The sequence below is a fragment of the Apus apus genome, chromosome 1 (genome assembly GCF_020740795.1).
Source record: "Apus apus isolate bApuApu2 chromosome 1, bApuApu2.pri.cur, whole genome shotgun sequence".
Taxonomy (NCBI): domain Eukaryota; kingdom Metazoa; phylum Chordata; class Aves; order Apodiformes; family Apodidae; genus Apus; species Apus apus.
In genome coordinates, this window is record NC_067282.1 from 78,290,541 (window position 1) to 78,313,507 (window position 22,967).

General features: G+C 40.0%; 1 protein-coding gene across 4 annotated transcripts in view; it reads left to right on the forward strand.

Annotated features, from left to right (window-relative positions):
* The first annotated feature begins 12,462 nt into the window (after positions 1-12,462).
* Positions 12,463-22,967, forward strand: part of EPHA3 (EPH receptor A3) — a 226,973-nt gene continuing 216,468 nt past the window's right edge. For all 4 annotated transcript variants that reach the window (XM_051621540.1, XM_051621565.1, XM_051621548.1 and 1 more), the window contains exon 1: positions 12,463-12,656. In XM_051621540.1, coding sequence (XP_051477500.1) covers positions 12,557-12,656 — 100 coding nt within the window. In that variant the 5' untranslated portion in view covers positions 12,463-12,556. The remainder of the gene's footprint in view (positions 12,657-22,967) is intronic.

Consider the following 22,967-nt stretch of genomic DNA (forward strand, 5'->3'; position numbering starts at 1 on the left):
ATTATATGCTTCTTTAGAAAAATATTTAAATATACTCAGTACAGGCCTGTACTAAGTATTGTTTACTTGGAGTTTTTTTAGTCAGACACAAAAAGAAGATACTTGCATATTAATTTCCTAAATCAGATTATCTGTTCAGGCTAAGGAGGATCTGGTCCAGAAATGAGACACACTGGTTCAAGATACATTTGCATCTCTCAATGTTCAGGGTCTCATAATATTTTTAGTGGGAATAAATTAGGCTACTTTTTCAGCATGTGGCAGGGAGATGATTCCACAGATCAGGAAAAAGAACTTTCCATCCCACTTTTCTTTGATGTCTGAAATCTGATTGGTAGTACTACTATTCTCCTTTTAATTTCAAAGTCTATAAAAAAATAATTTTAAAAGGCAGAAACAGACAAGTGAGCTCAAGTGAGACTTGGTGTTTACACTCAAGATGGGAAGTCCAAAACAAAGAGCAGTATGATGTAGTAAATGGCACCCATGATTCATTGCCCAAAAGAGTGGCTGGCAATAGAGATGATGTTTGAGATCCCCATGAGATTAAAGGAAAATCTGTGATAGGATTGGACTTTGTCTCTTGAAAACAGTGTGATCTGTAAAGGATTTTGTATTAAGGCAAGTGATGGAAGAATCAGGGGAGATGGTGACGAGGTTTTATGATAGAAATCTATTTTCTGTCTTGGCTTTTAAGTCTCAAATTTCTTAATGCTTAGAGTCACAGAATCACATACCTGCTTTCAGAGAAAACAGTTGTTGGCAATGCATAAGGCAAACTCTATTCCCTTTTAAGAATATGCAGCCCTGTAGATGTCATTGGGGTGTCCATAGGCTGACAGACACAATGAGGCAAGTCTCTAAAATGAAGTATTAGTTTTAAACTTTACATTTACTGCATCATATACTATAAGATCCATGGATTTGTTCAGCATTTGGGGAAAAAAATCACAAATGAGATAATTGTTCTGCAATTATTGATGGAATGGAGTACTCAGCAGCAGAAAAACTAATCTAAAATTCAAGTCAGGATAAGGGGAAGTCATTAGCTATGCTGTGTAAAGCAGACTTATACAATCAATGTGTGAATGTCACGTTTGTCAGACCAAAGTGATGGGAAAAGACCTCTACTAACAGAGAGAAAATTGAACACATCTATAATGGTAGAGGATAGTTCATATCCTGTTGTAATTGCAGTGCACTCGAAGCAGAATGAGAATAGCAAGGGGAAAAAGCTCTCTCCTGAACTTTACAGCAGCGTTTCCTGGAATGTGTGACAAAGGTAAAGGCTTGAAAGGTGATGTTTTGAAGAAACCTGAAGCGAAGCAAAGAAGCTCAGGGAGCTTCTGCTGTGGGGGGAAAAAAAAAAAAAAAGAAAAGAAAAAAAAGAAAAAAAGCCAAATTAAGCTTTAGGAGGCTAGGAAGAAAGTAACTGCAAAAGAACCCCAGATGGTGCCAAAGAGAACTGATAGTTTTGTTCCTTCTGTCTATTAAAATGTGTCAAGCGTGCAAGGTCAGAGTGCATATGATGATTTGATGGCAAACAGAGACATGATAAAAAATAAAGACTTTGGAAGTTTGGATATGCATTATTGATATGTGTATATTGGAAAAGCTATTCAGATATTGCTGCTTGCCGTTATGGTATGAAGTGAATGAGGTGCCACTGAAGACAGTCCTTTATGGGGAAAAACCTGAAAACAAAAGAGAAATGGAAATAATATTGCCTCATTAGGAAGCCACACATTTGAAATTAAACCTAAAAGCCAAGTCTATTTCAGTCTGTGTCAGTTAAAGAGTCCAAAAGCCTCTGAGTGTGCACAAAATATACAAAGTTTGAAGGTGTGAGGTAGTTATTGCTTGAATTACTATGATGTACTAGATGCTATAGTCATAGAATCGTGGAATGATTTGGGTTGGAAGGGACCTTAAAGATACTCTAATGCCACTCGCTCTACCGTGGGCAGGAGCACCTTCCACTAGACCAGGTTGCTCAAAGCCTAATGTCTAACATCTCCTCTCTTCCAGTTTAAAGCCATTACCCCTTGTTCTATCACTACCTGCCCTTGTAAAAAGTCCTTCTGCAGCTCTCCTGTAGGCCCCTCCAGGTACTGGGAGGCTGCTATAAAGTCTCTCTGGAACCTTCTCTTCTCCAGTCTGAACAACCCCAACTCTCTCAGCCTGTCTAGATAGAAGAGGTGCTCCAGCCCTCTGATCAGCTTTGTGGCCCTCCTCTAGACTCGCTCCAACAGCTCCATATCCTTCTTGTGTCGGGGGCTCCAGAACTGGACACAGTACTCCAGGTGGGGTCTCATGAGTGGAGTAGAATGGGAGAACCACCTCCCTTGACCTGTTGGCCACATGTCTTTTGATGCAGCCCAGGACACAGTTGGCTTTCTGGGTTGCAAGCACACTTTGCAGACTCATGTTGATCTTTTAATCAACCATCACTCCAAGTTCTTATGCAGTAATAGTAATAAAACCAAAAAAGCCCACAATTAAAACTCCAGAGGGGGACAACTTAGTTCAGTGTTACCTCTAAAACTGTGCCATTCTCTGAAATCTCTGATGCAGCTGTGGGTTAGTCTACTGCTAAAGGAATTAAGGAGAGATATGAAACAGAAGAGTAAGACGCCTGTATTTCTCTGCCTGCATTTCTGCAGTTATTTTGGAAAGACTGCTCACTTGCCTGAAATATTTTTTTTTCTTTTTGCAGGTTACTTCATGGTCCAAAAACATAAGGAGGAGTTTCTCTGTGTTAAGGGATTGAAACAGTAAATTTTACAGCACAATTCATCAATGGCGTCAGTCAGATTTAAGAGAGAGAGCATGTTTTTGCAAAGCTGCAGACATTGCTGTAACTGAGGTCAACAGCAAACTCCTAGTGCTTTTAAAAATTGATTTTACTGAAATCTGACTCCATTTTCCTAGTAATAAAGGTCTCCAAGGATTTAAACTGCTGTAACTGAGAGTAGTGTTTGGCCCTGTTTTCTAAGTAGGTGTGGCGTAGCTCTATTACTACTCCAGTGCAAATAAAAACAGCCTTTACAAATGGAGTACCCTTCCTAATATTTTAGTAAGCAAACTTTTGTTTTCCCTTGTAAATGCTGGGAAATAATAACTTTAAACTTCTAAAGACTCCAAGAAACCTATTCACCTCCTTTGCAAAAGGTCTTCAATGAAATAAGAAAACATATGTGACAGAAATGTCAATGTATTTGCTTATCTGACCAATCCAGTGCAGCTTGCTTCATCAAAAAGAACTTAGCAAAATTAACATGGCTTGGTTATGTAATTCTAGACAGAACATTTGATACTGTGTAAGATAAAAAAAAGATGATGCTTTGATTATTCCAGAACTCCTGAGAAACTTTCACAGTTTTCTTAAGGAAAGCAGATGGGAGTTGCCCCAGCATATACAGACCTGAAATGTATAGAACAGCAAATTCTTTAGAAATACATAATGTTATAATTTGTAATTTTAATTATAAACAAACAAACCCTCCAAACAACTCAAAATTCAGGACTTGTACTATGAATTATTTGATCCTATCTTCTGTCTTTGAATGAATGTTGTCCCCTCTGGGTCATGGATCTCTGGCTTTTGCATTTCTCTGGAGGCTTTTGCATGGTTCTCCATTCTTAAGCAGGGATGGAGGTTACAGTCCCCCTTCCACTCTCCATGATTTATCTCAGCAGCTCTCACTTCTGTATATGCTGCAGTTCCTTTTTTCTTCTCGGCAATGATAATAAGTCACCCAACTGCTGCTTTAAAGCAAAGTATTATTTAAAACAAAGTCACATCAGAGGAAGCATATACATAAAAGCAGCAGAGTACACTCTTTGCATATATTGTGTTTCAATAAAACCTTTCCCCTCCACAGATGCGGCAAGTGCCCTGAATTTTTTTCAGAGACCCTCTGCGGAGTGTCTTTCTTTCATGTAAGGCTTTTATTTTATGTCATTTTTGATGAACATTCTCTTTTCTGTTCTCAAGAAATACTCTTTGATTTTAGTGGATTTTGGACTTTCAGTTTTGCAGCTTGGCATGATGTTAGTGTCAGCCCAGCCTAGAAACTGAACATTGACTATTTTCTACCAATTGCCCCCAGCTTTTTCACGACTTTTTAAAAAAATCTGATTCCTTTTCTGTCTGTTTTCAACAGCTGCGTTTTGAGTTAGAACATTGCATTTATTTACAATCTTGCAACTATTTGTAATAAATTTCCCCATCCATGTTGTTTAATCGTCACATCTTTCTGTTCATCCTGCTGTTACTTTCCAGTTCCAAAGCTGATGCAGAAGGTAACTGAGTGAAATGAGCGAAATTATTTATCTCATTTAAGCTTCCAGAAAGATGACTAATTTCAATGTTTGTATACCTTTTCCTAGCAACTTTTCTTTAATTTGGTAGTACAAATGACTAGGAAATAAATGGAGGCTTTCTCCATTTTTGGTACTATAAAAGTAACACACACATTCTTCCATGTTTTGATGATGGTTCAAAAAAATGAGACAGTTCCATTGAGTCTTCTTATGGACTGCCTGTATCAAGAAAAATAATGCAGATGAATAAAGGTGTCTTAAACCCAGAAAATTTATTTCAGTTAAACTAAATCTGGTGTTGCAGTGGGAAATGCCGGTTCCAGAAAATCAGAAATACTTATAATGCATTTTCCTGACATACTCAGCACATCTCCTGTACAAAATGTTTGCATATACAACCCCATTTGGTGGGCCTTCTGAATTAAAAAGGTTGAGAAGCTTCATCCTTCATGAGGAGATGCTCCATCCCTCACTCCAGAGCTGCAGCTGGCTACCAGATTGCAGATGAAAACATATCAGCAAAATATCCTATTTAAGGGATAAGAATTGTTTCAACCAAGGTTGACAGACTGTCTTGCTATGAGTCTTTTATTTCCTCTTGGACTAGAATGATACTAATGACTTCTTCACTGCCCAAGTGGCCATAGTCGATGAATAAAAACCTACTTCACTAATTCTGGCAAAGTGAGTAACTCCTTATAATCAAGGAGAAAATGTTGGAAGACTGAAAAGCTTCCCAATACACCCAACGTCAGCTGAGATGATGGGTCAGGAGGATGAAGATGTTTCATACCCTGTGGCAGGAGTTTAAGGCATTCAGCAATACAGGTTAGATTGTTGACAATTTGCTCTGCACCCAAATATTGCTGACTACAATTGAGGACAAGTCCTGTTTGAGGGGCTAGAATTAGGGGTTCCCTCAGCTTTTATCGTCTTAATCTTGCTGCATTTTGGTTGGAAGCTTAGAAATTTGGATAAAAGCTGGTTTTGTACATTTGCTTCCATGAAGGGAATTCTGAAAGACTGTATTTTAACAAGGATTTGTTCTGAACTTATGTAGCTCTTAATTGTCATAAATGATGATGTTCTCAGTTTCCAAACTGAATAATCTCTCCCCAGTGACCTGAAATAAGCAGTTTTTGAAGGAAATAGGCACACTCTGTCTCCATGTAGTCATTAGAGTTGGCAATAGGTCTTTTGAAAAAGGATGCCACCTTTTCTAGTTCTGATTTTCTTCTTGGGTGGAGGCATTTTGTCGGGAAGTACTAATTATACATACCATGAAGTCAAAATATGTATATTGTCATTCTGAGCAAAGATGTGAAATGATTTCACACCTTTGTGCTAGATGTAAAGTTGAGGCTCCTAAGATGATGCTACTTTAGGGCCTTTTACCAAATTGATTCCATCCCCCGATGCTTCCTTAGACTGTGAATAAAACTCATGCTGATGGCTCAAAGATGGTAAAGAGAAGAATGCCCCATCCTTGACTACAAGGGAGGAGGTGAGAGGATTTGAGAATAAGCAGCAAATGTACACAAAAATACAAAAGGATCAAACTGATATATGGGATCTCAGGTATTCTTTACTATAGCTAAAAAATATGCAATAAGATACCCATTCAATTCTCAAATGCAAAAGTTAACTGTGGAAATGAAACTGTTTAGGAGTTTCAGCATGTTGTGAATGCTCACTCTAAATTATTTGCATTATGCTATTTAATCTTGTAGCTTACACTAACTACTTCTGCAGTTAAGTTTTTTAGTTAGCAAAAAACAAACGACCTATTTTGCTGTCAATGTGCAAGCTTGGCTCTGCAAAGACAAGGGAATACTTCCAGTCCGGCTCAGCCAGATCACATAAATAAGTCTGCTGACTCTCCAAGTCCGTTCCCTAAATTAGATCCTGATCCCCAGTATTAGAAATACTGCAGCATTAATTTTAAAATGCACATGTCTATTTATTGTCCAGTACTGCCTGAATCTTCTAAAAGGTAACAAAAAAACCCAAAAAGCCAGTTAGTTTAAATACATGAGAAGAAAGAATTGTATTACTTGGTGGCTTTTTTTTTTTTCTGATAGATTTTTTTTTTGGAACTTTCATTGTATCTGCAAGAAAAAAAAAAAACACAAAACAATTCTAATCAAATTTGCCATTATGCACCTCACTGGAGCTCTGCCAGTATATCCACAATACAGTCTGGTATTACAAGATTAATAGATTTGTACTGTAAATGCTCAGTCCAAGCTGAAGTTTGGCAAGATATTTCAGGATATAAGAATATTCTGTCCTGCATATAAACATTTGTTTTCTCTGAAAACTGGGAGTAATGCTAGTGAAGCTTTTCTTTTATGGCTTTTATAGATTTTTGTTTACAAATAGGTACATTCAGCCTAAGTGTTTGGAGTGTCACCATTGTATTGCATGCTTAACAAAGGATTCAGCCTTTATAGGGAAAATTTGCAGCTAACTGCATTTGCATTTTGCATGTTTTTTTACTGTATTCTGTCTCCAAAATAAGTCATGCTTTTTTCATTATGAATTGGTGTGCAGTCACCTCATAATTACAATTGCAGCTATGCTGCTACTCAAAGCTGAATTTCTTATGCTGCCTCGTTAATCCATTTTTCTGGATTTTCTCATAATTATTTTGTGAGTATTGATTAGAAAGAGCTCTAGCTTAGCTTTAAATAACTGACTTATTTAAAGTAACTTTTTGCACTTCATTTATCATTTGTTTTTATTGCATCCTGTCTTCTGTTCCTCCACATCCTGCATTTTGTCATCTGCTTGTATTTTCAAGGCAATGTTGTACACTAGAAGACCCTTGGGTTATGTTACTAGAAAACCTCTTCCCAAAAATACTTAAAATAAGTAAATCTACTAACTTGATGGCTCTTAGGAGGATTTTTCCTCCTTGGTCACCATTTTCAAGACTGGCCCACAGCAACCTGCTGCCTTGTGATGAATTTGAGCAGCAGCACTTCCTTTTATGATATTTTGAGCTCAACAGTTAAACAGTTAATCTGAAAAGATATGCAGATATGCTTATCTGGAGGCCTAAATGATTGCTGAACCACTTTGAAAAGCTGCTCCTGGTATGATTTATGTGGAAGCGTTGCATCAGTCCAGGTCTCCATGAAGGGGGATGGGGGCGGGGGGGAGCACTGGAAGGGCATCAATATCAACATCACAAACAACAACCTTCATAAATAAGTACCAGAAATTGAGAATTGAGGAGGAAATGTTCTCACGCCTCTGAACAATCCCATTGAGTTGCAGGCGAGGCATTTACAGATGGGGAGCATTGTTCTGCTGTGCATGTTGCCTCCTCCCCGAATAAATGGGGGATTGTCCAGCCACCTTTCTTTATGAGTAGTGAACCTATCATTAATTATTTTTTGTTTGTTTTTAAGGAAAATATTTTATCTTTAAGTCTCTAAGATGAGAAGTTTTGTATCATTCAATTAATTAAACAATGCAACTCAAGAGCAGTAAACATTAAAAAGCCTTCTTGGAAGCAGACTGTGGCCCAGTTCATTGGATAAATTGATTGATTACTTCTGTGGCTGTTCCTAATAATCTGTAACATTTTTTCATTAGGCAGAAAGTTGTTTTCCTATTTAGTATGCAAACGTGAGATCTGGAGCATTCTGCTCATGTGTTATGATTTCCTTTTTCCATTATGCAATCACAGAATGTGTCACTTTCCTGTTTACAAAAGAAAAATGTAAGAGATAAAATTTGTGTTTAGTAAGGATTTTGATCTTCAATATATTAAAGAAATTAAAGTCCAGGGTTGGCAGAAAATCATAAATCATGGTTATGGGTTTCTCTAGAATTATTTTATGGATGCTAGGGCAAAGATATTACCATGTGCACCCTGGTTATGTAGAAATGCCACTAGAGGCTATTTTCTTTTCTTCAAAGGTGCCCTTTAAGCTCCCAGAAAATTACTCTTAATAGAGTAAACACGCAATTTGCACAAAACTAACACAATGCATTCCCGGTTGCTTGTCACAGAGAAAAAAGCATAGTGAAAAATCGGAAATTATTTTTTTCTTTCTTTCCCGCTGGGAATTTTTCCTGGAATCTGCAGTTTTCTAAAACTTGTTTTTTATTTCAAATTTTTCTGAATATTTCTGCTACTCATTTGCAGCTTGAGTGGTGTCCTTTACAAAGGTTCGATGCTAAAAATTTGTGCTCTATGGATTGTGTCATTTAATATTCTTTCTTTTCTGGATGAGATGAGTTCTTTGGTGGTAAGGTATTTAAGAATTTGAATGTGTTTGCTATGAGTAACCTCAAAGTATTTGTTTAATGTCCCCAATCAAGACAAAAAAATCTGCGGAGTTCAGCTTTAGAGTTTGGCCATACAATCCATGTTTCCCCTGGAAACTCTCTAACAGCTGTCCACAATACGAGAATCTAATTTTTCATTTGTTTCTAAGAGGTGTATCTCTTATCCTCAAAAGGAGAAAAGAAGGCTGAAAAATATACCTTGAGGCATGGATTATGAAACTAACCCAAAATAGGTGTACATGCATGCATGTGCATGAGCACTGTCACAAGGTAGACTTGGGAAGTCACAATCTGTAATTTACTTCATAGATCATAATTTGTTTCTCTTCTTTCTTCTTCCATCTCTTTTACATTTTTTTTAACAAAATCTTTACCTTGTAACCACATTGTTACCTTAGAAAAAGGCAGCCACCCTTTGTTATTTTACAATCAACCAGTGAAGGAATTATTGGTAATATTAAGACTTTGAGCACAATCACTTTTAGCATGTACTATTTTTTCCATTATGTTTTCTTACCAGCTTTTTTCCATCAGTCCTGCCTAAGACATTTTTCTTTTCTCTTGTTTTTTTCTTTAGCTTGGATTTGTACCTGTAGAAAATGAGATCACAACAGAAGATCTAAGCAGTTTCTCTCAGGTGTGGGCTTTGTGAGTGAGTCTTACAATTCCAGACCTGCAAGGGTAGTTTTGAGTTTTGAGAACAGTTCAAAAGCAGTTACCGTGCTGAGGTGGTACCATGCCCAGACTGGAGGGATGCTGGCCAATCCAAACTTTGGAGCGTGATCCAAGGTGAGGTAATGTGGAGGGATGCTGGGGCTGGGCTCAGGCACCTGCTGCCATCCCTAATCCTTTGGAGCAGCTCTTTTCCTCCATGGCAGGATAATCTGTGCAGTGAGCATCCTATCACCACCAGCTGTATGACAATGTTAATATGCGGCTCAAAGGGTCAGGAGAATTGTGTGTGGTGGTAGAAGGACGTGGCTGTGCCAGAACCTTTGGCAAAATGCTGATTCCTGCTTGTTGTCAGAAACCAGTTAGAGAATACTCACTTCTTGTGGACTCTAAGGAGTTGCCTCTCCCACTTCCACTCTTCACATGTTGTAAAAGCTCCTCCTTTTCAAAGCAGTAGCATGGGAAGGGAAATGCTGAATGCTGCAGTCCTTCCCAGGAGGAGAAAAACAAGGTTTGGCAGCTGAATATGGTTGCCTCTCCTTTTCCTCTTTTCCTTCTTCAGCAATTCACTGTTGTGCGGTAAAATCATGATACGTGCTCTGTCTCCTGCTCCCAGAGATGGAGCCAGGGCAGAATCAGGTGCTGCAGCTGGAAGGTGCAGATGTTTTACACAACTTGAAGACTGAAAAACAAAAATTCCCTTATTTTCTTCTCCAGAAATATTTTTTCCACTAAGTGAAAACAGACATTTTTGTTTAGATTTTTTTTAGTTTAGTTTTGATTTTGTTTGTTTGTTTTTGCATGTTTTTATTAGTTTGCTTTTTGTTTTGTCGTTCTGTTTTTTGTTTTGTTTTGTTTGTTGGTGGGTATTTTTGTTGGTTTTTGTTAGTTTGTCTGTGTTTCCTCCTTCCCCTCCCCCCCAATATTTGTTATCTTTCTTCATTCTTTTTTTTCCACCTTAAGGAAAATACTTACCCAAAGTCATGAAAGAAAGATGTGGGTTCACGGAGACCAAAACGAGTAGTTTTTATGAATCAGGACGGTAACATTTTGGCCAAATTAGTGTATATTTCTGGACTTTTTCCTGTGGAAAAGCATCTTTGTCCAATCAATTAGAGGTAGCATGAAATGAGCCTTTAGAAAGGCAAAGAAAGACAGATCTCCTTCTCTGTTATAACTGAACGGAGAGGCCATCGTGCTCTTCTCTCTGCCCCTGGAGATGCCTGATCAGGAGCCCCAGGTAGCTTGTCTGGTTCTTTTGGAGATTTGACCAGAGAGGAACCGGGTAGAACACATGGTAAATACAAGGGTAAATGAAAGGACAGGTCAGAGACATGAAACAACAGATGCTGTTAGATTTGATGATTCCTTAACTTGATTGCTTGAATAATGAAACCTGGAAACAAGAAGGGAGAAGGAAAGTAATTTTCATCTCCCCAACTGTACTTCCTTAAAACAAGTAACTGGCTAAGATTGACTTCTCTCAGCCTTATCTCTCCTTTGGTTTAGTTTACCTACATTTCCAACCCCTTTAGTGCAGTGCAAACCTGGTAGAGCTAAACCAGATAGTTTGGGGTATGTCAGTACTGTGCAGGACAGGCCCTGACTTGCAATGAACCCAGCACCTCCTTTTCTGCTGCTGGAGAACAGGAAAGGTTTGTGAGTGCTGAAGTGAACTGGCAGTACTTTGTTGAGGTGTTACCCCACAGGCAGCATTGCTGTTGATAAACTTGGAGCTCAGATGCTGCAGGCAGCAGTTCTTAGCTGTCCTGCTGATACCTGTGATGCTGAGGACACATGGGACAATTATTTTGTACTCACGAAGAGGAAGGTTGTTTGTTGTCTAACGAACTTGTTTGTGAAATATGGGGGGTTGGTTCCTGTGGTACTGAAGATTTTTGGTGTTAACTCTGCACTGTAGTTCCACTGGTGTTGCTGAAGGCTCCTTTCCTTCCAGCCTGTTGCTTGCTGCCTGTGCAAAACGCATGCACATTCAGAGCAAGACCTCATGCTATGTGGATGCATAACTTTGGTTTGGAGTAAAATATTTATTTGACCTCAGTATTATTAAAATATTTTCCCATTTCCACAGAACCACGCTGGGTAGCTCTGGAGACCTGAGACAAGTCGCTTGGGAAGAAAGATGTCCATATTCTGAAGAAATGATTCACAGAAGGGGGAGCTGAGGAAGTGTTGCTCTGCAGTGATTCCCCTTGGGAGCGGTGGAATAGCAGTACTGCCTGCCCTCTGCTCTGACAGGTACTCTGGGGCCTGTGATGGGCTGAGAGGGCTGGTGGCAAGGTGCATGTGTGCAGAGTATGCCTTTAAAATAGACATTTTGCATGGCAACTTACAAAGTAAATCTGCACATCCCTAGAGAAAGCAGTGTCTGGGAGGAGGCCGCTACCACTGTCAACTGGCATTTTTCTGGCAAGCCTGCCATGGCTGCCCTCTGAAACTCTGAAGGCTTTACTGCTATTTTTACGGTTATTTTCAGCCTAGGAAAGACTGACAGGTAATTGGACATGAAAAAATTCTTTCCTGTGAGGTTGGTAAGGCACTGGCACAGGTTGCCCAGAGGAGCAGGGGATGCCCCACCCTTGGAAGAGTTCGAGGTTGGATGGGGCTTGGAGCAACCTGGTATAGTGGGAGATGTCCCTGCCCATGCAGGGGGGTTGGAACTAGATGACCTTTACGGTCCTTCCCAATCCAAACGGTTCTATGATTCTGTTACCAGATGGTAGCTGACGGAAACACCCACCCGAGGCTTCCGAGTGATGTGACTTATGTCACCCAGTATCGCAGTGACCCCACTACACACCGCATGTGACAGGGGGTCTTCTCGGGCTCAGGGGCAGTCCTGCGCTTTTGCCCCTTGCTCTGCATCGCCCGGATCTTGGCACCCACCCCCGACTCCCCCCTCGCTCCCTATCTATCGTGCGACGGAGGGGTCCCGCTGCGCGGACGGCGACCTCCGAAGCGCGCAAGTCCCGCGGAGAGCCCGCTCGGGAGCGCCCCCCGCCCCGCTCCCGGCGGGCAGGCAGGTGGGCGGGGCGGCGCTGGGCCCTGGGCGGCGCGGCGGCGGCGGCGGCGGGGCCGGGCGGGGGCGGCCCCTCCCGGGCGCAGCGCGAAGGCGGGCGGGCGCGGGGCATGGTCCCGGTCCCGGCGGCGCGGCGCAGCGCGGAGCGGAGCGGGCGGGGAGCGGTGGCATGCGGCGCGGAGACATGCGGCTCTGCCTGCGCGCTGCCCCGCCGACATGGACCGCCGCCTGCCGCCGCCGCTCCTGCTGCTCCTGCCGCTGCTCTGCGCTGCCCTCGGCGCCGCCGGGCGTCTGAGCGCCCGCCCCGGCAACGAAGGTGAGCCGCGGCCCGGCCGGGTCCCGCCGGGGACGGGTGGGGGGCTGGCGGTGACCCGCTGCGCGTTGTCCCTTTTTTTCCTCCCTCTTTCTTATTTCCACCCTCCCCCCCCTTTTTTTTTAAATTATTATTATTTTTTAAAAAAATAAAAAATTCCCTCCCTCGCCTCCAGTTAAGGTGGTCCCGGCGGCAGCGGCTCCGCATCTCGGGCTCGGAGTGTGCTCTCGCCTTGCGCTCTGTCAGCGCGACCGCGGCTCCCCGTGCGGCAGCGCCCGGGCGGCCGCCGCCCGGTGTTCGAGCGGGAGGGGGAGGGTGTGGGAGCAGCCGCCCCACCCGCCCCCGGGGAAAGTTGGGGCGATAGGGGCAGCCTGTGCCGTCCCCCGGCTCTCCCTCAGCGGAGGTGCTGCCGGGGCGAGGTGGGAAGCGAGGGGAGGGGAGAGGGCAGGGGAGCAGGCGGGTGGGGAGCGGCGGCGGGTTCCCCCGGCCCGGGGGAGCCGGAGCGCTCTAGTCCTGGGCAGGTGCCCCGCGCCCCCGCGGCTGGCCGGCCGGGGCGAGCCGCCGCCTCCTGTGCCCCCTCAGAGAGCTGGCTGATGGCTGGCAGCGGTGGGGATCGGGTTGGTTTGTTAATTAATCCAAATAAGCTATAAAGACTCATGGCTGGTCCCCGTCTCCCTCACCCCAGTGATAACTGAGCCCTTTTATATATGCTGGGTGATGGTTTCTTTAAGTCGTCCTGTGTTTTGAAAAGTTTTAATTAATACGAAAAAAAAAAAAAAAAAAGCTTGCTCCCCTGTAAAACCTCTTTTTGATTCAGTGGCTTTTTTGTCACATTATTTTTTTAACCTGTTAAAGTGGTGCTTTTGGATGTGAATGTGTGTAAATTTTTGGAAAAAAGCATGAGTGGCTGGTTCTCCTTTCCTGTAGTAATTTTTTAAGATGACATTGGATGAAAATGCATGTTAGATTTCCAGGGAAAATAATGGCCACTAGATACTGTTTGAAAAAGTAATTGCAATCCTTAAAAAAAATATTAATTAAAAAATCCCTATGAAAAATAAATTATGCAGCTTTTGCTGACTTGCACAGTAGCGGCAGTTGGTGGGACCAGGGTGTCCAGTGTGATTGTCTTTAGGGATAAAATCTAGAGGCCAAAGGTTGTGAAGAACTTATAGTGTCAAACAACCATGTAAAACTTGCACCTGCTTGAGTTCCAGTTTTTGTGTAAAGCAGCAGATACCAAAGCTGTTAGAGCAGTCATTTCTCCTGTAGAAAGAACACTGATATACTTGATATTCTGCATGCTTGCGGGATAAGACAGTGGGATAATAACTTTAAAATATTTCTGGAAAGAAAAATAAACAAATTATAAAACAAATAAGGAACGATTAAAACTTTACAGATCCTGGGTAATCTTAAATCAGTTGGTTTTATTGCTTGGAAAGCAGCTACGTTACCATCATACCATAAGAGCAATGCATCATCTCCTTGTGTGTTTTATGTACGTTTGTTTTGCATGCAGGGTGCTTTATAGGTTGTTTAAAAGAATGTGCTTTTAGTAGTTGGTCACTTTTGAGCCCCCAAGATATAAGCTGTTTTGCAAATACTGTAATCTTTCACAAATTATTTTCAGAAATGAAAACTAGTAGGGGTTACTCTTGTCTTATTATTAAAAGCTTTCTGGGAATGTTTGTAGTTCTGTCAGTCAGCGGAGCAGCTCTGCCTCCACGGCAGTGGTAGGCAGACACAGTCTGTAAACTGAGACTAATTATGCAAAAAAGATATTACAGCATTCCAGTTCACAAAAAAAAAAACCCATCACTTTTTGTTTCTCTGTTTAAAATCACCAGCACTGAGAAAGGAGGGGAAAAAATAGGTATCATACAGAATGCATGTTAAACATACTTGTCCAAGCCAGCTTCCATTCGGTCCTTCCAGCATGGGCAACGTTTTAAAAAATGGTACTGAAAAAAGCAGTATAAATACACTTACCAGACACTAACCTGCTTTTGCATGCTTACTTTTTTTGAAGTATGTATTTTGCTATTTATATTACTTTCAAAAAACCCTCACATTTAAAAAATGAGACCAATTTAAAAGACTTCTGTTGTTTTCTTGTTTTATTCCCCTCCCTCCTCCCCCTCCTCCCCATTTAGGAGACCTCAGTATTTCTTTTCTTTACACTGTATTTAGCTGATCATGTTAGTTTAGAAATCTGAATTATTATAGTTTCCTGGCACACTTATTTATTTGATGTTTATAAGCATTAGCATGTAGCTTTCAATCATGTCAGAAGATTATTTTCCTCTTTGAAATGATCTTTTTCTAACCACTCCACTTACTTCCCTCCTGTTGTTACCATAAATTTCCTCTGAAAACCAGAGAGAGATGTTTCTGCATTTTTGTGGGGTTTTAAAAAAAGTTTTCTTTTCCCACTACTGAAAATGAGAAAGATATACAGATAAAAAATTATACATTTTTTCCTACAGTTTATACTAAAGCTATTATTTAAATTATTGTCAGATTAAAAAAAAAAAAAAAAGCTGGAGCTGATTTTTGTTGTATTTATATAGCTTTGTCTAACTTCTAGGGGATGTGTATGTTGCAATAGAGCCATTGCAAGAGTACGTTCAGATCTATTTCCTAAATTTATGTGACATTAGAGAATTATTTCTGTTTTTAAATGCAACTTTGGTTAATACTTATAATTAATATTAAAACTGATGACCCAGTTAGTGCTAGTACTACAGTGGAAGTGGGTGGAATGAAGGGAGAAAAGGATGAAAGAGGGGCTGAAAGCAAGTTGTTGGTTTACTTAAATTTGTGGTGTTAAATGTCATCCTTTTTTTTTCCTATTTTTTATTTTTTATTGGATCATTTGTGTTTTTGTTAATTTGCTTCATCCCACAGACATGATGAAATGTGAAAATTTCCACTGAATTTATTTTTTAACTATCTGCTGTGCTCATTGCAAAGCTGCATGCATTTTACCTACATAATCACAGGAGATCAAAAAGGTTCTTTAAAGTTCAGATTTATCTGTGTGCAGTGGTAAGGTGTGTGCCATTTTCTGCAAGGCAGGAAAATGTCAGGAAGATTTAACATCTAACTTTTCTAATTTGAAGTCGCTGACCAAACCCTGTGGGTCCTTAGAAACCACATGTTCTGCTCTTCCATTCTGTTGGATGTTTTCCGCTTAGGGAGGATTGTGGGGTTTTTTATTTAGAAGGATGCAGTTTCTTTCAGAATAATTCCTGAGGTCTCAAGAAATCAAATGAGTTATATCGTTCTGTAATTTAATAATTTCTCCTCAAGCTTTTCTGTAACTATATTGCACGCCTGAGGGTACTAGCAACCTTAATTTCACTGTTTTATAACCCACAACAGTTAACACTTGACCTAGGTCATTAACAGGATTATCAGCAAATTTGTTTAAGCTTTTACTGACAACCTGAATTGCTTCAATAATATTTTGACTGAGCAGACAGGAAACTTCTTGTAACCTCTCAATCTAGCATAAAATTAATTTCTTGCGAACACAGCTACCAAAAGATCAATACGGTAAATTTGCTCACAGTACTTGGTTTCAGATAGTGTCTGTTTTGGTTTACAGCAAGAAGTTTCCCATCAGCCTTTCTTTTCAGTCTGTATTGGATTTGGAGATGTGGTTTCATCTTTTATTCATTGATTACTATCTCAGAACTTTGTGTAACTGTGCAATTAAATGCACCATTTTATCTGGGCTGGTCTCTGTTAATGCTTAAAAGTCGCTAAAGACGACTTACTGTGCCTTTGTAGTAATGACAGCTCTTGGCATGGCTTTGAAAAGTGTGGTGTTTGCACGTGGAGTGAAATGCCTGCCCAACTTTGGCATGTAATTTTGAGAAAAGCTGGCAATGCTGGGAAGTTTTCTGTAGAATCAAAAGGGATTGCATGGGGAAATGCTTTTTACAGATCTTGCGTCGCTGTATGTCAGGTATCATTAGGTCAGGATAAGTCTTCATTTACTGTGACACAATTCCTGCTGGTGCCTGTAGCTTGCTCGTGAGTGTTTATCTGCAAAAGCAGTTAAAAGCGGGTTTAGAAATCTTAATGTGGTACCTGCAAAATTTAATTTCAGAAAGCTCAGTCATGGGTGTCTAAAGGGCTGTTTTCCATACAGCTGTATCTTACTCAAAGCTTCTGTGCTTAATCCTGAGTTGTATGATTAGACAAATAATGAGCATGCTTTAAAATTTACACCATCATGTTTTTAAAATTCTGTGCAACAGAATTAAATTGAGTAAATTCCTCATTTTCTGACAACATATTTGCTAGCAGACTGTGGCACATAGAATAACTTATTTTCTGTTCGTTTCAAGTTTGCCTTGACTTACTGTGGATTTCAATATGGCGTATTAAAAAGAAAAATCAATACATTTTCTACAGCAAAATTAAAGCACATGTTTGAAATACAAAGTTGTCCAAATTGGACACAGCAATTAGTTTTTATTGAGGTTAATTTGGATACAACATCTTTGCCACCAAACAAAGCAGTCAGGACATAGAAATGGCTTAGAACTCTTCTATACTCTCAGTCTCAGAAACTAAGCTTCAGAGGCACCATCAGAAGGGGGGAAAGCAGATAGTAAGCATGTTGAGTTTAACTTGTTTACGTGAAATCTCTGCAAATCAGGAATATATTCTGATTGAACTTAAATTTTTCATTCCTGTCTGGGGAGATATAAAAATTAGTTTTAATTTTTTTATATTATTAATATCTGTTGGAGTAAAGTAAATTGCTATTAGTATACTTACTCTTGATTCTGTTTGAGAACTTGTAAGTTTTCCTCTAGGAGCATATGTAATTGCCCTTGTTCTTGTAATCCCCACTTGATGAAAGTTTAGAAATACGGATGCAGGTGTTCGTTTTGTGTTGTTTTCAGAGCTCTGGATTTTATCACCAGTGAGGGTCACTACAGAGCTGTTACCGAATGCAACAGTACTGTTTGTAGAGCCTGAGTTCTATTAGGTACCTGTAGTTCAGATAGATACCACCGTTTGATTTTTCTGTTTAAAAAAAAAAAAAAAGTAAAAAAAAAAAAAAAAGCATAAGCAACTAGAGATAAAATAATGTCCTGGCTTTTGTTAAAGTTCAAAGCTCTACTCAATGGAGATGGTATTGAAACATAGAAAGGTCATTTTGACATACTAAGGTGCAATATTGACTGGACTTGTCCAGAGGTGTTAGATAAAACTTAAGAGATGGGGCAGAGGGCTCTCACTAACCCATTGCTTTTTTTAAAACATGTCTGCAACATCCAAAGAGTTGTTTTCCTGGAGTGAGATGTAGGGATTTTAAGTTTTGGTTTTTAATATTACCTTTCATATGAAAATGAATTGTTCAATTTGTTGAAGCATTTTTGCAGATTGTTGAAAATGTATTGTGAGAGAGAAAAGATTTGCAATAAGAAATTATATGGTGAAATGGAAGAATTTTTGTTTGCAAATGCCTGTGACTACTGTTACATTATCAGCTTTGCTAAAAATTCACAGCAGTGAATAGGTGTAGTCCTTCTTATTTCCATAAACACTTTAGAGCTGTTGATTTTTTTATAAAGATAATAATATAAAATGTTCTAAACAAGAACCAAAACTTAAAAGAAAATAGTTTAAGTCAGAAGATTAGATATGAACTCCCTGTGGTGTAATTCTGGAAACAGAACGTGATAGTAATTTGTTGGGTTAGGATTTTATTCCCTCTTGGTAGTCTTGAGCATGTTAGTTTCTTAGGCGGTTGATAAATCCTTGCACACGTACTTATTTTGCAGTGTGAAACAGACGTAACATTAAAATTCAGTCCTTTGGACTGAAGATTCCTTTTAAATTTCACTGGTGAATTAATGAAGGACATAAAGTTACAGAAATAAAGATAATCCTGTGTGAAAGAAAACTTGGGACGATGACAAAGAAGACCTTGTCTGTGGGAGTGACGGGTAGCCTGAATGAAACTCCGGCATGTACAGCCTTAAATTTGCAGAGATATTATTAAACCAGACACACTGTAAGCAGAAACTTTAGTGTCATGCTCCTTTTTTTTTCATTTAAGTACTGTGTCCTGCTGTTTTAGGCAAAATATGGAGGAAAATCCCATTAATCTGCTGGAAAAATATTGATGAAAGAAGAATAGCAGACCAGATGAACAGTGGTGGAAACTTGCTAGCAATTAAATGAACAATAGGATGAATGTTGAGGTTCAGTCAGGGCACTTTAGTGTAATAAGGTGTGGGAATGGTGCGCTTTTTTTATTTCCAGCTGGTTTCTCACAGCATTTTTATATCTGTATTTGGATGGAAAAGTTTGCATTGCACTGGTGTTTTATATATATAAAAATAAAAAAATCTACTGCAGTGTAGCTGTCTCACGTGAGAGGTCAATAATTAAAAACTAAAACTTTTAATTTGGTGACTAAGAAAGAAGGGTTTTGTAGAAAATCTAGAATGACAAGTTATCATTTCAATAATAATTAAAGCACAAAAATATATTTTGGCCCACGGTAGACTTCCCACAGACTTTGTGCAGTGACAAATAGCAATGAGTGACACTGGGTTTCTTGATTTAGTTGTTGAGAAGCTAGAAGGCAACTAGAGGATTTTTGCTCTGGTTGGTATTTTGAGAGGCAAGGCTTTTTGAGATACCTCTTTTGTAGAGGGAGTAAAGGATTAGATGAAGAGGATAGATAGACGGAGATGATGTGAAAGTTGGACCTGAGTCTTAGAAAAATCAGACCAAAATCCAAACTCTCTCCCAATTAATGGCAGTGTTAGGAACCCAGAATTCAGTGCTGACAATGATCTGAACACTGAGCAAAGCACAAATTAAGAAATTCCTTGCCTCCCTGAAAGTCTAAGCTTTGTTTATATTAGTAAGCTTCATGACTATGATTTACTAGTGGTGAATTTCAACAGAGGCTGTAGTTAAGACAGGGTAGAAGCATTTTTACCATTCTATTTACTTTTCCTGTAATGGTGCTTTCTTTAAAAACCAACAACAAAACCTCCACCCCCCACCAAAAAAAAAAAAAAAATTAAGACATTTCTATTGAAACAGATTCTCAGATGGTGAGGGCAGAATCTTTTCTCCCAAATTCTGATTTACCTTAGAAAGCCAAAGTCCCAGCAGTGGTTGAGACCTCCAGTTTTCCTGGAGTGTCTTGTTACAGCTATGGAAAATGTACTGTGCTCACCCAAACCATCTAGAGATAACCCAACTCTGGGGAAACCTCATCTGTCTCTCTTGTTCCCACCCATGCACCCACCCACAATGCCCTTCAGTCTTTCTCTAAAGAGTAGAAGGAAAAAATATTTTCTGTTCCTGATTGGGAAAACCACATGTCCTTTGCTTCTTACTAAATGCTGCTAGCAGAAGAGAGGCTTTGATCCTGTAGATGTCCAGAAAGAAAAGGCATAGGAAAACTTATATGTTTAATGGCATTATTTTGCCCATAGTTAGTTGGTTCTGTTGATCCCCAAAGCTAGGTTAAAGGTGGACAGAGGGTGTTCAAGAAAATGAAGCAGAAGTTGTCCATGCAAATTTAGGAAAGCAGTTCTGGAGAAGAGGTATGAGGTACATGCTTAGTTTGTGGAAAGTAATGGAAACCGGAGCCATTTGTGGGAAGGTAATGGAACTAGAGGAATAAGCAGAAGACAAGGGTCTGAAAAACTGTCTTGTGGGTAGATGGGACTAGAACAGTCATTTAGGCATTTACCTTTGTTATAAATATTTGTATTTCTCACATATGGAAATAGTGAAAAAAGATGTTAGCTGGGTTTTGGTTGCAAGGGCTGCATATGAAGTCGGGGCAATTCCATTTTTCATATGGATAGCTCAGCACACATGTTCTGCATTAATTACCTCCATAAATTCTGTTAACCTGGCAAACAATGAAAATATCTTGTTGGTGACATCACTGTATTGGAAAATAAAACTGGTTTTAGCGTCTTGATTTTCTCAACATGACACGTGAGGTTTCTTATGCTATTGGCATTTTACTCTCCCAATTTGAACCAAGGTGTTTAGTCGTTTGCTCTGTGGATTTATTTTATCTGTGGAGTAGCTGTGTAAGGACAGAAGTGTTTCATGGCCTGTGCAATCAGGAGCCCTTGATTCCTGGAATTAGAGAAGAAAAGCTTGACAAAACTATGTCAGGGCACACCTGAGTAGATGGCTTTCCAAATGCAGTGATTCAGGATTCTCAGAAATCTTTTAAAAGTCTTAACTTCTGTGTTTCAAACTTGGGACAACCCCAACAAAAGAGAACAACCTAAACAGCCAACAACCAAACCCAACAGAACTATATTTCCTCACAAGTGTTCTATTTTTATGTGCCCCATCTGAGAAATTTCTTAAAAACATTTTTTTTCTGAGCTGTGGCATGCTGCCAGCTGATTGACATGATTGAGGTCAGGGGGTGGGTATCACAGCCTTTTTAACAAATAAAGATCTTTTGCTGGACTTGTGATCTGGTCTCTGTCTCAGAAAATTCTGTCCTCAGTGGAATATTGGTTACTTGCTGTGGTTTTTGGAGTTTTTAGGACCTTGAGTATGTTTGAACTGCCGTAAAATTTGTAGGAATTTAGGAATTTTTAGTCAATGGTGCTGCGTGTGCCTACGTCTTTCCCGTGACACTTTTTGGTGTCTACAATTCTAGAAACTGAGCATGTTTTACTAGGTTTTGAATTGTTAATTTACCTTAAGTGAACTTGGATACTATGTTGCAACTTTTTTTTTTTTTTCCCCTTTAGTTGCTAGAATGTGTCCCAAGGGAGATCTTTGTGATGCTCTGGTAGACCTTAACTATCAGATGTTTGGAGAGCTCAGTGCTGCAAAACTAGGGAGTACTGAATTTTTTTTTTTTTCTTTTTCTTTTTTCCCCCCAAAGGGAGGAGAAATGCAGAAGTAAAAAAGACTTATGCAGTGTGTATTAAGCCCTTTTAAGAACTGCTTTAGAGATTATCAAAGTTACTTGAGTAGTGTTTCTTGTAGAGCTTTGGCTAGACACAGGCATATGGTGCCATTTCATGTGCCTCAGATTTGGGCACTCAACGGGACTGGGAAATACAACACATTGACATTCTGCAAGACACCCACTTCTATTCTGGGCTGGTGAAAGGCATGAAGTGGCTGGGTTTATGCCTCTTGTAGGAGGTTCTGGAAAAGGACCAATTGGAACTGTTTTAAAAAGAAAAGAGTGCAAAGAAGTGAAAGCGACACAGTAATTTGGAACCCATTAGGTTAATCCATTTTTAATTTTTATATCCTTGTCTTAATGAAAAGAACTGGCACATATCAACTTACAGGAAATAGCCTAATAAAACTGAAACCTTATTAGGCCCCTTTGATAAACATTGCATTCCAGCCCACCAGTCATATGTTTTTGCATACTTGGAAATTGAGCTTTATGCCACTTTAACAATATCAAGAGAGCTCTCATGTTTCAAACTAATAAAAAAGAAATAAAATCTGTTTTGTCTGTGTTCATCCATGAGAATGGATGGGTGGTTGTCAGCATAACACAGGCAGATACTCTGATAAAAAGCAGTGTATGGATTTGTCACCTTACTTCTACAAAGAAGAGCTGCTAGTGGTGCAGAATGGCTTGTCTTTGTCTTCTCTTTCGAGTAGCCAGAATACCTTCTGCAAGGTGCTGAGGTAGGAGGCTTGTGTCTGCATACCTATATAGACTCAAAGCAGATTGACAAGAGGATAAGTTGAAAACTTGATGAATGCTGCATTGCCTTAGCTATTGCTTGGAGTTCCTTCACAGTAGGATGGGGGGTGGGGGGGGAGGTTGGGGAAATGGTTTTGGTGTTACATGAACACTGCTAAGAGTTCTAGCAGTAAAATGTTTATTCATTTTCTCTTTTGCTTTGAAATCCATTCCAGTTTTGTCTGCTAAGGAGCAGCGTAGTTCTGCAGTTTTGCTCTTGGAAACCTCCAATGTGAGGCTTTTGGTTTTGGACCAGGCTGTCACTGTCATGTGTGTTCAGGAGACTTAGGATGGTGGTGTTCCTTTTCCACATGCAGGCTCCATATTTAGCTAAAGGAGGAAGACTGCTGGAGAGCTTCTGCTTGGTGTCAAGTACAGGTGATGAGCGCCAGTCTGAGGCACAGGTGGAGCTGTGGCCACGGGCTAGCATGGTCTGAGCCACTGTGGAGGGGGCACGAGTGCGCTGCTCATCCCATGCAGGACTGAAATTCATGCTGTGGGCAGCAAGCAGGGAGAGGGCTGCTATGTGGTCATAGAACCTCCCTGATCGGCTCTGGTTTTGCAGT